General features: G+C 36.3%; 1 protein-coding gene across 1 annotated transcript in view; it reads right to left on the reverse strand.

Annotated features, from left to right (window-relative positions):
• The window catches only part of OSBPL10 (oxysterol binding protein like 10), a 114,548-nt gene that overhangs the window by 77,598 nt on the left and 19,843 nt on the right, over window positions 1-17,107 (reverse strand). The window contains exons 2-3 of the mRNA XM_027733403.2: window positions 5,759-5,934; window positions 3,958-4,037 (exon numbers count right to left, since the gene is read on the reverse strand). Of these exons, the coding sequence (XP_027589204.2) occupies window positions 3,958-4,037; window positions 5,759-5,934 (256 nt within the window). The remainder of the gene's footprint in view (window positions 1-3,957; window positions 4,038-5,758; window positions 5,935-17,107) is intronic.

A 17,107-nucleotide genomic window follows, 5' to 3' on the forward strand; every position in this document is an offset into this window, starting at 1 on the left:
CAGGAACAGTGACAGCTTCAGTTTTGAAAAACATCCTCCAAATCATCACATTTTCCTATGAATTTCCATCCATTAATATTTAATCAAGATTTCAAAAATGTGTTCTCTCTCCTGTATGAAAGACTTGATGCTAAGAGTAGCTTCGCTGGCATTCCTGGGAACCTTCCCACTGCTTGCCTGGTTATCCCATGGTTTTTTCACACTTAAACTGTATCACACTTGCATAAAATAAAACATACCCCTCACTGCATATTTTTCACTTCCCATTCCATCTTCTTCTCAAGTGTATGACTCCTAAAGAACCTCTAGAAATTTCTGCCTCAGTCTTCCTGTGAAAAAGGTGAGTTTAAGTTGTAGAAGAAACTGGGAGCAAACACTCAGTCTCCAACTTTCCAGATGCTGTTCCCAGCAGAGACAGAGCTTGGATTCTGTTCAAACTCCAGAAGTCTAAAACACATAAGTATCTACCTGCCTGTTCATGACAGCACCATGAGAGACTGAATTTGCAGTTACCACTTACTACAGCCCTCAAGGTATGGGGAGAGGGAGGAGTAAGGATATCCAGCCCTGCTGTCAGTAGAATCATGACATTCCTATCAATAGTAGAGCTATTTTAACAAAATCCAAAAATGAAGAATTTTTGTTAAGTCCTCAGTTATGCAAAAGGAAGTCAAACATGTACCCTTCTCCTTGTCATTACAGACCTTTTGATGTAATTCCAGTCCCTAAACCCAACACAAAAGAAACAGTAAGGTGGTTAAAAATAGCAGAACACTAGTTTATGTAAATTTAAACTATTTTAAAGAGCATGTTTCCACTCCCATGCTAATAATCATCATGCTAAAGTACCTTCATCTATAAGACAGAGAAAGAAAAAAAAAATCAACAAAGAAATGAAGCAGTTCTTGCTTCTCTTACCTCCTACTAGGCAGTGGTTTTGAAGTAAGAAACTTTGAGGAAAATAAAAAAATTAATTAAAAAAAAAAAGAAGTAATAGAAATGCATTTTTTCTAGTTTCTGGAGTCTCTGTGAAGTATTGTTCCCTTGTAACCAATATCTGATCTCCCAACCCTAATCATTGTAGCATTAACGTTTCTTATCCCTTGCTTTTATAGGGAAAAGCAGTAAGAAGTTTTAAAACTTACTTGTAGATGAAATCTAAGTTAGCACTATATGCAATGCTAAAGCCAGGGAAAATATATCCCTCAGTTAATACTCTAATGCTGAGAAAATAGGAGGGGGAAAATGAAAAAAGTATACTGAAAAAGAGATAAATCTTATCAGAAGAAAGGTTCCTAGGAACAGGTAAGCACAATGTTCCTTCAAGTACAGTCCACTTCTGGACTAAGAAGCGGAGAGATGAGTGGTCTTGCCTGAAGTGCATAAATTCCCAACATTTCATTTTCTGGACTGTTATGTTTAAAGATACAGAAAATATAAATTTTCTGTATGCTCTGTGGCTTAGTAGAAAATAGAGTGCTTCACTAACAAACATTTCAAGTGAAAAGTGACCTACTCTGATTTTAGATGTAGATTTGCAACACAGAACTAAGGAAAATATTTTAGTTTTCTTCAGTATTTCTATTTTATAACTCAGCAGATTCAAGCCAATTAAAATGTATCTATACCAAACACATCCGTCAACACTCCAGGTTCCGAGGCCAAGTTTCTCTAACTCACCAGTCGTCTAAGAAAAATGCAAGAACCCTCTTCCTGCTGTCTAAAATAATCTTTCATTTAGTTCCTCAGTTACATATGTCCACCACCCCTCAGTCAAGGAAATCCTTTTATTTTCTTGGACAATGAGCCTATGAACCAGAAAAAAACCCCACAGCAGTTGTAGGTCACTATGCAAGAGTACAAGAAGCAGTCCAGAGATGCTCCCCATTATAAGCCCTTCCTGTTTCTAGAAGTTGTGTCTTAGATCTTCTGCGACAGATGTTGTCTTCATATTTAATAGTCTCCCACTCATTCAGTCAAGACTCTCAAAAAACATTTTGCCTTTCAAATGCTTTTCAAATCTATATATATTTTGGCATCCAAAGCATCCAAAATAATCTCCAGTTTTCATTCACCTCCTTTTATTTTGATCCTTTTTTTCAGCTCCTTTTCTTTGAGGCTCCCCATATTGACATTATTATTAGCAGCTAGGAAATACTTCCTATTCAGCCACTGCAGAGCACTTACTAACACTATACTTCCCTGATTTGCCCTTTCCCTTCCCATCATCAGAAAAAAAAAGAGTACAATGAAGTCAAATTTCATCACAGAGTTCATTCTGTACAGAAGAATAATAAATGTGATGAAAAGTACTTTCCCCCACTACAACTTCCCATTTCAGAAATGGAGGGGGACTGATAAAAGTATTCATGACAAGTATTTGACAGAGTTGGAACAGTTTAAGTATTATCCCTTTTGTTCCCTGTTCATTTCCTGATAATTTCTAAAATTCTATTTGCTTCAATTACTAATTGTTACTTATTTTCACTGTTATGACACCAAGATTTTTCTCTTGACATACTAATTTACAACACATCAAAATATGCAGATACTACTACTGCAGGACCTCAACATGGACAGGTAGTATGAAAAATTTAGAATATAAATTATTACTAAGTGCAACAGTTTTTACCTAAGGAGGAGAAATGATCCAAACTTCACTTACACATAAATCAGCTTCAACTCAATTACTGCCATCCTAGAATGAGACTGTGCTGTTAAAATAGACACCTCTACAGAATTATTTTTCAGGAGCGGGCAAAAGGATAAAAACAAACCCAGTATTAAGAAATATTACAGAAATTAATAGAGAGTAGAAGAATCAGTATGGCATTACACAAGTCTCCGATATCATATATACTGAACAGCACTTCTACTACCTCACCACAGTACACTGCTAAACATTTAAATGGGTTCAAGAAGTGACCAGAGAACTTATTGAGGAATAATTCATTGATGGCAACTGAGCACAAACAGTTACCATCTCTATCTAGCACAGGACCTGTAAATCAACGGCAACTGTAAGAGTATCCCAAACAAGTAGAGTTGTATCTTTCTGAGTAACTGGGCCACATCTATATAAAAACCATATTGAATTGCTATGCATAAGAATTTTAAAAATACTGAAATACTCAAGGTATTTAAGTCTCCTTCGAAAAGGGTTTTACTTATACCACATTTGCTTCCTGACAGGTCCACATCACTCCAAAGAAACAACAAAGGTTGGCTTTACTTCACTCACTTCAATAAATGGCAGTCTCCTCAAAATACTATTCATCTTCTCAAAAGTCCAGCTTTCAAAGATATTCAGGATCACAACTCTGACTGCAGCTAACATAACACTGATATTCTCAACATCTTGGAACGGAGAAATCCTTTCAGCTTGCTGTTATATGCATTTTTCTTTTAAATACAGCAAACAATTAGTCATGAGAAAAGCAATCTTTTTCATTCTTGTAATATCAATAGAAATGTTTCAAGGACTGAGAGCAGGAATTTTTGTGTGTGAGACTTCATATTAACACCAAAACCATCATCATATGATGATCTCTTTCAGATTTAGTAAAGAAGACAAAGACTGATAGCTGCTAACATCTATCTAAAGTTCCAATAATAAAAGTCACTAAACCTTATAAAATTAAATAAAACTAATACTACTTAACATTTTTAAATACTAATCAGGATATCACACAGGTATTTATTAATAAACTGTTTATCCAGCCACTGAATTAACCATCCCTTCATTACTTTCTCATAAATAGGACAATGTTTATTTATTTGGGTTGCCCAACTAACTTAAGTCTGCTCCAGTTAGTGACAAATGACAACTTGCTTTTATTCAAAACCCTCTAAATATCAAGCCACTAACTACCGCAGCTAGTCTATCATCCAGATCATGCTATTCTTCACCTACACCACTTAAAACGCAATAGTTACTTCTTCCACTCAATTATTTACCTTAGAATTACCTTCCTTGTGATGTTTGGCACAGGATCGAAGCTGAGTTATCCAGTATTGTTTCTCCTTTGCATCAGCAGCTAAAATAGAAACAAGGAAATGCAGGGGATCACACAAAAATCAATACTCTCTTTTAGCACAAGAGATGACAGAGCAGGGCAGAGGGGGGAAAGATTATTTACTGATTAGAATGCAGTATAAATTCTAACTTAGGCTACTTAACTATGCTCAGGTGTTTCAGTACAAGACACAGAAGTCTGAACTGAGGAGGTTGTGGCCAGATGGAAGAGATGAACTTACAAATCTTCTTCAGTTATCTCCTCCAAGTGTTAGTAAAAGCAGAACTACCTCTAGATGACTTTTTTGTTTTAGATTTTTCATCCACTTTTGTTTTAATTGTCTCTTTTTGTGAAGGACAAGGGCCACACCACAGTATTTAAATCAGTAAAAGCTCTACACTCAGGTTGTCAATCAGCTACCAGATAAGCTACCAGTTCCCCAGAAACTCAAGTACTTCTCTTTTAATAGAGTTCAATTAAATCTCTCTCAAAACCCGTGTCATTCACATGCAACTTAAAGACACAAGAACAAAAATCAAAATTTCCCCCTTAAATCTTTAAAAGACAACTTTAAAAATTATTAATTTTGTCTGCAGTTTATATCAGGTGGTTTCCGTGTAATATTAGTAAGTCTTTTTAGGAGAGATATTTGTTTTTGTCTTAAACAAACCACTACTATAGTAATCCTGATTAAGAAAGGCAATACAGACTTCATAATTTCAGTAAATATTTTCTTTTACTTCCTCTGCTATTAAGTATCTCAATAATTATTGACTTAGCATAGAAACTATTTACTAATTTGAATCAAATTCACAGACCTCATTAAATTAAAAGCAGCACATTTGCAAGCATTTAATAATCTCAAGGGTTTGGAAAAGCATGATAATGAAACAAGTGCTCATGCTTTCTAGCTATGCAAATTCCAACACATTTTAACAGAAATTCTCCCTGGCTGTTCCTGTGTCTCAGTTCTATGTATAAAGTGGCAACACACTGTACCACAGAGGACTCCTGCATGCTCAGTCCTACTCGACAACTGATAAACTGCGGTCAGAATAAAACTAAGAATACTTTTGTTACACTGTATTACATGTCACTTTTTTTTTTAATAACAGTTTTTTATAAGTTCGTTTGATATAAAAGTATCATGATCAATTAACCACACTGAAAATCTCTGAACACTGCCTTCTTTTTTTTTTTTTTTAGCATTCCAAAGTAACTCCTATATACCTATATATTGTCTTTCCTATATTTGGGAGAAAGGGAAGAGAAAATTTTATGTTACAGGTGCATTCAATTACTCCAAGATTGACAAGAACATAATATCTTAACAGCCTCCCACTAGCATTTTTCCCTTCTCTGACCTATCATCAGATTTATTATTGCACATTATCTGCAGGATGGTAGCAGAGGAGAACAATACTAGAAATTAAATGTTATGCCGTGGACAGCAATGAAATCAGCTTTTTCTTCCTTTGCAAGCAAGTAAGACATACCATTCAATCAAAATGCCACAGCAACAGATTACAGATACCATGAGGTATCTTCCAGCCCTGAAAGCCTACACACTGTAAAATCATAGGCACTTAACTCCACATTACTCTTCCACATGATATAGTGCATAACCACTACTGTCTGACAGCACAGGGAAGTAAAAGAGAAAGGAGATATGAGAGAAGAGATGCAGAAGCAGGAAAGGGAGAGAGGAACAACTCAGCTGGCACCTCTAAGCAGCACTGTACCTTTTAACTTATACATCTCTCCATTAGCAGAGTAGACCACCAACATGTGTGGCACTTCATCACTGGGTGATATTATAGCTCCAGCTAAAGACAAGGCTCCTCTTGGCTTCTGGTTTTTACTTTGTTCATTCACGAAATACTGCAGAATCCCCGTCTCAAAGTCCAGCACAAAGTACCTGTTGAAATAAATTACAGTCATATAGTATTTCTGCTGAAGTTTTTCATGTATTTACTCAAAGAAGAACACAGATTGATCTTAAATCAAGACCATAAATAAGCAAATGAAGTTAAACTAATTTTTGTAATAACTCCATTTTATAAGGTGCTGTTATTTTGATCATTAGGCTTGATTTTTCAGGGGCATGGGATCTATTCTTTTATTCATAACCCAAACCATTTCAAAATAAACCAACTTCCAGGACTGCAAGATCATACAAACAAAAAATAAACTAACTGAATTGCTCAAGTGCAGTAAATGAAAGCAAAGATATTTCAGACTTAAGTGTGTCAGTCTCAAGAGCTGGAAACGTACCTTTTTTTCCCCACAATTAAACCTATTTTTCACAACAGCACAGATCTTAAATTCCATTTCCCTGTGGAAATCATCTATGCTATTACACAGAACAATTATTTAACACTTTAACTATTTGCCAAAAGGGGAGGGAGAATAACCACCTGGCTCAAATGAAGGAGCTACCGACCCTCAACAGACTAGAGTGAAGATTACAGGAATGCAGATTACCCCTTCAGCTTCTAAGAAAACACCCCTAACAACCTGGCTAATACCACTAACATGGGCATTTTTAACACATACTATTTCTACTGTTCCTCCAGGTGAGATTAGCACAGATCATATGAATTTGTGTACGGTATTTCAGAAACTGTGATTATTCAGACTTCTGTAGCTTTGTACATCCCAAATTTACTCAGGTTACCGCTCTCTTTTGAAAGTGGCATTTTGTCTTAGCCCTTTCACAATACCCCCAATATGCAGAACACCTCTAACCTTTCCCATCACAGAATATTTCCAGGATTGTCTTCACAGCCAACTGAAGTTATGGGTGATGATCTGCCCATCTCTTTAGTCAAGGTAAATAAGCCTGGACATGATGCAAGGAAACCTTACCTAAGATTTACAGAGCTTCAGACATTTTGCTTGGGCAACCTTCCTTTGCCACAGCTATGCATAACTCTCTACTGCCACCACCTTCATATCAGAACAAAGATCAAACTCTCTTCAAATTATTACAGATTAACAACCCTGTCCCAAAGGATTTTGAGCTAGTGCATCACTACACCACTCACTTCTGCCCTGACTCCATCTCCCATCTCTCTGCATCCCTTCCCTCAGAAACAAATGGAAAGCCTCACTCTTGTAATCATGAAGCACATCCCTCCTTTTCACAGGATATCTTCACCACAAAAAAAGGACTAGGGGAATGGCAAGTTCAATGCCAACCACCATCATATTTCCAATAGCACTGTTAAAAATAAGGATGCCCTAAACTGCCAAAATTTCAGATTACCTTATTGACTTATATTGCACCAGTCCATAACCTTCCTATTTTGTTTGACTTTTAAATGATTCTACATTACTACTCACCCACTTATAAAGCATTTTTTCTCTTCAGTTTGCTTAGTAGGGAAAAATAGATTCACTTAACTGCAGGGGAAAACAGCAGATTTGGAAAATGTACAATAAAAAAAAAAGTCAAACTTGCACATTTCATAGTAGATTTTAATTTTGCTCATTTTAATTTTTTCTTGTCCATTTCAAAAATATCTGCTACATTCTCAGGAGAAAAAAAAGAGCACTAGACAGAAACAATGCCATGTCCCTGAGAAAATTATATAGTAGCTTGACCCTAGAGCTAGCGTTTCTCTGGGTTCAGCAAACAAGTCTAGACTTTATATACAGCAATGTCCATTCTGAGCCTGTGCCATCCTCATTATAATTTCATTGTCCTTCTATTGTTCAGGTACAAATAATTTATTTCAGCCTTCATTATTTGGCCATTTTTTATTGATTACTACCTTGAAAATCACCATTGTAGTTACTGAACTACAGCTCTACAATCAACAGAAGGAGGAAAAACAGTTAAAGAAAAAAAAAGAAAGAAAAAGAGAGGCAAGAAAAATAGTCTTTCCTTCTCCTATCAAGATCAAAGGATTTAGGGAAAAATGTTCCTCTGAGTCTATTAGAACAGAATCTATTAAGTTACATAAACACCACGAGCACTTCAGCTCAGAAATCTTTGCATGTGAGACCAGCAAAGCACTCCCAGAGTGACTGTAAGCTCCACAAAGATGGGCTTTGCACTGCCATAAAGCTACCCCAGGGAAGGAAACCAGCCATTCGAGTACAGAATATACCTTTACCAGCATAATGACAACTGAGAGCAGCGACTTCTACAAATTCCTAAATGCAGAGATAGCATCCTTCCACATCCTTGTTATCACAGCTGGAGCAGCAGTGTTACCTGGACCTTCTAGCCAACCACAACCTATTTTGTGTACAGTCTCAAAAAAACCAGAACATTATCACTGGCCTTGTACCTCAGGTTTTCAGTATTTGTGATGATGTCTCAGATGCCTGTAAAAGCATTCAACATTTTCAACAGAAATCAAGCAGTAATCTTAAGAAAGAAAAAAGTAACCAGTTCTCACAGGCCTTCACATCACCCTCAGCAAGTATTCTGCCTTCTTTCTTATCCCAGAAGAACCAGGAACTTTTCACAGGCATCTTGGCCATGACACTGTTCACATCACACAGAATCAAGTATTTCCTTTTCAAGGGTTATGGTTTGATGTGCAATTCCCCTCTTTACCTTTCACACAGCGGTATCACAGAAAAAGACAGACAGGAACAAACTGCACAGGCAACTAGAGCCTCACAAGAGAAGCAGAGGGATAATGCACTTTAAAAAACTGCTAACAGGATAGAAAAGGCCAGGAGAAGAAATAAGGAATTAAATGTCAAAGCAAGCAGCGCAGGGCTTTGTACAAAGGAGATGGGGAGGGAGAACATAAAGGTATAGAAAAAACAGAAGCAGCTTTCAAAAACATCTTCTCGCATCACAGACCAAATGATGACCCAGTTCATACCATCACAAAACCACAGAAGAAACGGAGACCAGATTCTTTCATTAAATGAGGATGGAAAAGCATTACACATATAAAGCAGAAAAGAAGAGCATAGTACATGTCACCTCTTAGAAGTGCTGTGTAACTGTATCAAAAAGACAGGGATGTCTTTTAACTTCAGTTCTAAAAGTCATCTGTTCTGCCTATCAGGGAAATAACAGCACTAGCCTCTCTACAACTGATTCATCTTGCCACCTGCATTTCTCTACTGGCCTTGCTCACACCTTTGCCTATGATGTCGTATTTCTGTAATTAAATTACAGATGAACAGTAATGAAAACTAACATACTCCTTAGAGAACAGTCAGGCAGGAAGTAGCAGAGTTATGTACTAAACACACAAAAAGTGAGTGTTAAACAGATATTATGAAATAACTGTTACTGACAGACACTTTCAAAAGACAGCTAAATTTTTCTGTTATTCCAAAATTGGAATAACATCTTTTGTTTTTAATTAATAGTCATTAAAAGACTCCATCTAAAGGTAAGCTAGAAAATTACCACTTTAACACATTTTTAGCAGTTTTAACTGCATAAACACAAGTCAAAGTAGACATGTAAAATTATAGGAAAGAAAAAGCAGGCTATTTCACAAAGGAAAAGCCAATGGACTTCTCACTTTAAATTCAAATCTGTTCAGAGACTAGAGGCTTCCCACTCCTCTGGCCCAGCTTCCCTCAAGCTCCTAGGATTCACCAGGGTACTCCCACTCTGCCATTCGCAACAAATGTAGATGCATTACCAGCTGATATCAATTACAAGAGGAAACACTCCCCACACTCAGCAAACTACAAGTCTGACATTACCAGAACCGTTACTTTTTAAGTCACTTGTGAGTTTGTCAATGTGGCCTGATGATACTTCATTTCTCTTTTACTTCTCATATTTCAAAATCAGTGCCTTCTCTGAACAAATCCTAAGTTTATAAATTCTGCAACTGTCTTAATTAAATGCTCATTGTGTTTCATTATCCCCTTTATCCATTCCCTCATTCATTCATAGCCATTTCAAATTTAAAAAAAAAAAATGTCAAGCAGAACAAACATGACATATTAGGAAGTGCATCTACGTTGCCTTCTGAATTCATAAAAAGGAAGGGTCAAACACAGCACCAATAAACTATTTCAACTGGATTTGCATTCACTGATAAGAGCATTTATTATAGTAATAAATATAACATTTTCATATAATTATATAGCAGTATAATAATTTATTATTAGTTCCCTCTCCAAGGAGACTTTAAGAAAAATGCTGGTAGTATAGCAGAGATGAAAGTGATCTACCATTAGAGCCTGTCAACAAAGAACAGCAGCTGTGCAGATGTTCCATGAAAAAATCAGACATTTTGACATGACAAAATACACGAAGGTATCAGAAGCACATGAACATTTCCTATGTAATTTACTCACCTCACTGGATTTAAGAATTTTCATTTTCCCATTTCCAGTCAAATTAAGCATTTCCATATTCTCCAGTGGAAAGGCATACTTTAATAAGTAAATAATAAATAATTAAACCACAACATTTCTAGGTATTTCATCATTCAGTTGTACATCCATAACATGGTGCACTGTTCATGGAAGCTGTCACGAGGATGCAAATCTGCAATGCACCCAGAAGTGTGTCCCAGCAGAAAAAACACTTCTTAAAATAAATTCCTCCTTTTCTCCCTTTATTCTGGACATATCCCAGAAACCAACCACCTGTACCTAAGTTTGCACTACTCTGTAATCCCAAGAAGTTTTCCAGGTAGGATTGCTAAATCTTTCCATTGTGTAATGTATTCCTAAGGATTGGAATTCTCCTCCCATACTTCTGTCCCAGTTAAGTCAGTTTTCTGAACCAGATTTTTTACAACTTCTAGTTTGAATTTATAATGAGACATTTTTATATAGACATTTGCAGCTGGACAACTGTAGTCCCAGTCAAATCTTCCATTTTTGATTCAACGTTCTAAAAAAAAAAAAAAAAAAAAAAAAAAAAAAAAAAAAAAAAAAAAAAAAAAAAAAAAAAACCAACAAAAGCTCACCTCTTATGGAAAGCAGCATTGTATGAATTACATCCTTGGGTTCATAAACCAGCCTACTCTGGAGTCCATGCTTCATAGTTGGACTGTGTTTAATTCCAGACTTTATGTTTAAAATTGGTATGGATGCCTGAATAGTGCACAGGAGCATAGACAAATGCTTTTGAATAAAGACAAAAATCTTCCAATTTCCCATAATCTCCAAACAATAAAATGGTTTTCATTACATGACGACCTAACACAGCAAGTACTTCTGGATAGAGAGGGATGCTGGCTTGTTTCTATAGCAGGCTAGCCTTGTTTTACCTTTTTGGAGATTTTTTTTTCCCAGTTACTTTCTTATTGATGGACAGAGGAGCTTTTCTCTCTAAAACACCACTTTAGCTCTTTCAAAGATATCTATTCTCATAAGCCAGTCTCACAATATGCACTTTATGATCTACTTTTTATTTTGTTTTAACTATGAAAATGCAAATTTTTTAAATAGAATACATTTAGTTGAAACAGGGCAATCTTCGTGCTGATTTAAAACATTAATAGGCAGCATCTCCTTCCCTATCATATTACAAAAGTAACAATTCATGTATTTTCCCTTCTCAGACTGCTGAATTCATCATTCCAGACAATGTGACAAAAACTATGCTCTACTACATACTTCAGCATCAAATTAACTCAAGAACAGAAGCAGCTCACAGCAGAAGAATTCACTACCTTCTGCTTCAATCACTTTGTTCTCAACATTTCTGACTTTCCAAACATATGTTTTCCTTATATTCCATTCCAATTTCCCCTCAGTCACCGTCAGCACATGTTCCTCAGTGATTCCATAATCCCCTAAAGGAGGATTTTCAAGAATAAGGAGTCAAACTATTCCATAATTCTCTCTTTTTTTTAAGTAGTATAAAAACAGATAAGAATTATGGGATAGAAAGTAAATTACTGTGTCAAAGAAAAACAAAGTTTATGGCTGCAGTAAATGAACAAGATGTCACACAGAAATATTTCATTTTTAGGAAACTGTATCTTACTAGGCCATCCTGGACACCATATTTATGTAATTGCTTAATTCTTCTTTTTTCCTTTTACCTTAAGCCATAAGAATAATGGAATTATTTATGCCAAAAAAAAGATAAAGCATGGCACATACACATTTGACAGTCAAGGACGTGATTATTAAAAATTATCTCTAAAGTTGTCATTTAAAGACAGATGATTAGGAGAACATGCTTACATTTCAGTAACTCTAACATCCTTTATGCATTGAGGTTCATCAATTTTTTCCTCATTTTCTAACATAAGAAAGCACAGAAGCCACTGTATTCACTAAAAGCTTTATTCACTGTGAGCATCTGTGTATGAAAACTGAATTTTTAGAACAGTAATTTCTCTGCATTATTGTAATTGCATATCAGCCAAGATGAACTACAATTTACTGGATACTTTTAGAGGTGTTCCATACCTAAAACGGAGATAAGAAACAGAGGAAGTATTATCCACAGCTCATAGATGGACAGCTTGTTTTTGATGATCATGCCCTTCATGATTTTAGCATCCAAAGAATTCTCACACAAATAAAATATTAAGATAAATCTCCTTTCCTGTATTCTCATGTCCCAGGAAGCTCTCTTTATAAACCAAAAGGTCACTTCTTCCTCAGTACCTACAGAAACTACAATTGTTACTGACCAGCTCATCAGGTCATCACCACCTGCTTGCAATGCCAATTATTTTCAACTGTCCGAAATTCTCTGTAGTCAGCAACAGATTTTAAGGAAAAAGAGACTATAATCAGAATAAATATTAAGAGCTGCTTAGGGGTTGCTTTTTAGGAAGGAGGGAGGAAGAATAGGCCTAAAAATAATGCATCCATTTCTATCCACCAGGCTTTGAGTTCATACAGAATTGCGGAAAAGTAAATTCATCCTATAATCTATGCTTCAGCACAACATGGTCACGCTGAGGACTAGCAATTGCAGTTCAGGGGCAAACACATAAACAAAAGGTACACAGTTGAGTTTGATACCACAAACAGCACTTACTGCTCACAGCCCATCACGCTGGCTGGCTACTCGAGACTACTTTGTGTCATTTAGCAGTCCTTACCACCTTCCTTTTACTTGCTCTAAATTCACAACTATTTAACAATTAAGCAGACTCAATTTTTTGTACTATGGATCAAGAGAAAAGGCTAGCATTGACATAACTGGGGGAATAAATGGGCTGCTGTAATTTTAATTCTGTGAATCTTATTATCCAGCTTGATTCAGGTCACAGATTAAAAACAGACCTTCCAGGCAGGAAAATATGTTTTCCTTCATAAGAAAAACAACCAAGATGTAAAATAAAACAAGAACAGAGTACTTATATGCCACTTCTAATGATCTGCATGTAGTGAAAGGATGTTAACCTTTAGAAAGATACACTTCTATGCAACTCTAAAACAAGATACAGGAAATATGCAGGAGAGGATTAGTCACACACACAGCAACTCCATTCCCCATGTGAGGGACACATACACAAGACTCTGTAGTTAAATTGGTTCTCACTGAAGCCAGGTCGGCAAGAGTCATTTGCAATCATCTGGATGCAAAAATGAAGGAAGCTGTCTGGTTTATCCTCTCTCATCCCACCTTTCCACCTTATCCAGGAGCAAGACTTTGCACCTTTGATAGAATAAAATTAGAGACCTACTTTGGAGCCTGTATTAACAACTGCTTCTCTGCTCCAAGTCTTTGTACAGTATTGTTCTGTTCCAGCTAGCAGTAAAAATCTCACCAACAAACAAGGCAGCTATCAGAAATCAGTACTTCACAGAATATGCTGATTTGGAAGGGACCCACAAGGATTATTGAGTCCAATCAAGAAAATCAATGGTGTTTAGCTTGTGAAAAAAGCTTTTACATACTAATATTTGTAATTCTCTCTACTCACATTAGCAGTTATCAAAACTGCTGCTGAGCAAACAGCTGCATCATCACAGTTTTAAATGTTTCCCAAAATTACACCAGCCATGCCAGGAATCTTATTGCCTATTTTTTTCTGTAACACAACCCCCACTAAAACTGTAAGCAATACAGAAATATTTGACCTTGCACAAAAACATGTCACTTTTTTGCTTGACACTTTCTGTAATAAGTTCCAAAAGATCTGACAGGTTTGGCAAGCACATCAAAAATTGCCTAGTGCCTAGCATCAACTCATCTTTCACAAAGTGCTTTTAAAATACAGAATGAAATAAACACCTTAGAAGGTGGCCTAACATACCAAAAATACAACTCTCCAACAAGCTAAATAACCAATTCTGGAAGCCTGCAAAGTTGAACCAAAGGCCCTACAATGTAGATTAAACACACTAAGAAAATGTAAGCATCCACAGACCTATTTGAAGCAAAGTAATCACAAAGAAGGCAGCTGCTCAGAGCGCTAATGAGTCCAACAGTGACTGACAGTACTATACATTATTCTTTCAATAGTCTCTGCTTTAAGTAGGGACATGCACACACACACAGAAAACACATTGCCAGGACAGTAATATATGAAGACAGATCACTAATGAAGTCAGATTTGATCAAGGGCAGTATTTTATCGAGATTTCTGTCTGCTACTTGCCACATTCTGCAGGAGACTTTGTGGATTCAAAAGAGATGATGTGACCTTTGCTTGGTCTTCCTGCTACTTGCTATCACAACATCCATAAATGAATCGAATATATCCATTTGGCAGCCTGTTTATCACAAAACATAATGAGAGACAAGCAGCAAATTCAGCCACTTAATATAATGTCCCCACAACACACACTGGGAGCCTGGAATTGCTGGGTTTGTATCAGCATTACCATGCAACAGAGTTTAAAGAAAATCACATCCCACTGAATCTGTGTGAGTCAGCCAGGTCTTAATCACAATTTTATCTCAGAATACTATCATCTATAATCCAAATTCCCTACAATTTGCAGCTACTTAATTTTGTCAATCCCAAACATAAACAACCTCTGAAAAAGGCTGCTGAAGAAAAAACATGTATTCCATTGAAATATCCCCACAACCCTCTCCTTCACCTTCAGCAACTAGTGTCTGCCCTCTGAACTACATTACTAGAAGGTCATAAAATGTATGAAGGAAGGAGTAAATCCTCACACAGTCACCCATCCTGCGTCTAATACATAATATCTTCTGCTGGCACCATTCTAAACTGTATTATCATTTCCCTCTTACGTGAGGGAAATGAATCAAACCCTTATTAGTAGAGGAAAAGCTGATTTCTCTGACTTATGCCTTCCAACTCTTCCTCTCTCTTCTGCAACAACTTGTATTTCTCACTGGTAAGAATTAACCCAGCACTACTGTTACTGGATATTATATCCCATCTAGGGGAGGAACCTTCATACATCAAACATCTGTAGATTTTTAGAGCTCCCTTTGCTGCCATATACAAAAGAGCACTCAGTTATGAGACAACCAATATGACCTCGAGTTTTTATGCCTGATGTTAGTTACGATTCCACCTGGAGATAAAATACTTTCAGAGACTGAAATATTAATGAAACAAATAACAAAGGCACAGAGAGTGACCCTGGACAACAGCACAAACACTGAAGCTGAGAAGGAGACCATCACTGGATGACAAACCAAGAGATGGCCTAACACCTCCAGGCATGAGTATCAAGCAAACTATTCAGGTAATCAAATCACAAAACAGACTGCAAACAGGAGTAGCTCAAATTACAAGGCTAGTCTACCTTCAATTAGAGCAGCTGCAGAGTAGTTCAGCTACTTTCAAGTACTGCCTTTTGCTCAATTTAACAATGAGAGTACAGAAACTAAGAGTATCATTCAAGTCACATCTTGACTCAATTACACAGACAACGGAGTCTGTTATCTCAGCCCAAAAGCATTCGGCCTGCATGTCTCCAAATTAAAAGCTGGGGAAATTATCTATGCAGGTGAACCCTAATGAATCTGTTCCTCAGGTCACATATTCAACACCAACAGCCTATAGTGGTAAGTCACGAAACTTCAGGGAGTTGACCTGCATATAAACAAGAGTAAATGTCAATGCAAGCAAACTAGCCATTGGAGTTCTTTCCAATTCATTTTTACTGCTTACTGGAAACCAAGGCTGCTTTAAGACACACTGTAAAAACCCCTAAGTCACAAGGAAGACATGCAACTGTACTGTAAATTCTATTCTAACAACTGCACTATTTTGTATACAGTAACTATTGAATAAAACTGCTGAATCACTGAACTATCTTCACTGTTACTTGTCTCTTCCCTCATATTTTATTACTGAACGTGAAACATAACAGATTATAGGATTCATAAACTCTTAATAAAAAGATGTCACCAACCTAAAAGTTTTCAATAGAAAAATGTTGCTAAAAATTAATTAGAACAGTCACATGTCATGGCTTATTGAGATAGAACATCAGTTTTATTACAATCACTCTGCTGCCAACAAGAAAGAGACAATTTGCAGAGGAAATGAAGTGGAGGTATGAAGGAGTAGACAAGCAGAACAGTTTGGCAACAGCATTTGCCAAAAGATATTCATTAAATCTATCTAAAACTGAATAAACAGAAATCTGAAGAATCATTTAACACTACAGTCTAAAAAAGCACTCTGCTAGCTAGACTTCCAGCCACATGCAGAACAAAACATTCTCCTGCACTGGATTGTATGTACATTAGGCTAATTATTAGATTAGTGAAGATTGAGATTTTTTTCTACTTCTCGCCAATTTCAGAGATATTTAATTCTGTTCAAGTTACTTATGTGAGATCCTAAAGAATATGACGTTCCCACAGAATTGAAAACCCTTCCAAAAATTGTATTTAATCTGATTTACATTTTATGTATTTCCATGGATGAGGACTTAGAAAATTAGCATAGACATTCTCTTATCATTGTTTGTATTCTATGTGAACAATTCCATTCCGAAACTACTTTACTGAAGGAAATACATAAAGTAGCTTTGGTATTTCTCAATATATACAATTCCTTTACGATCAGTTAACTAAAATGAATGGGAAAAGAAGGTTAAACATAAAGTATGAGTCCTTTAAACTCCAAATCACTCACTTTTAGGTAGAAATACAATGTCTTGCACGTTTACACCACAGTCCACAGCAATGGTGCAAAATAAACAGCAACTGTTTCCCCAAAACCTCAGTAAAGTGT

This window comes from Pipra filicauda, unplaced genomic scaffold (genome assembly GCF_003945595.2).
Source record: "Pipra filicauda isolate LSUMZ 115617 unplaced genomic scaffold, ASM394559v2 scaffold91_size2508729_pilon, whole genome shotgun sequence".
Lineage (NCBI taxonomy): Eukaryota > Metazoa > Chordata > Aves > Passeriformes > Pipridae > Pipra > Pipra filicauda.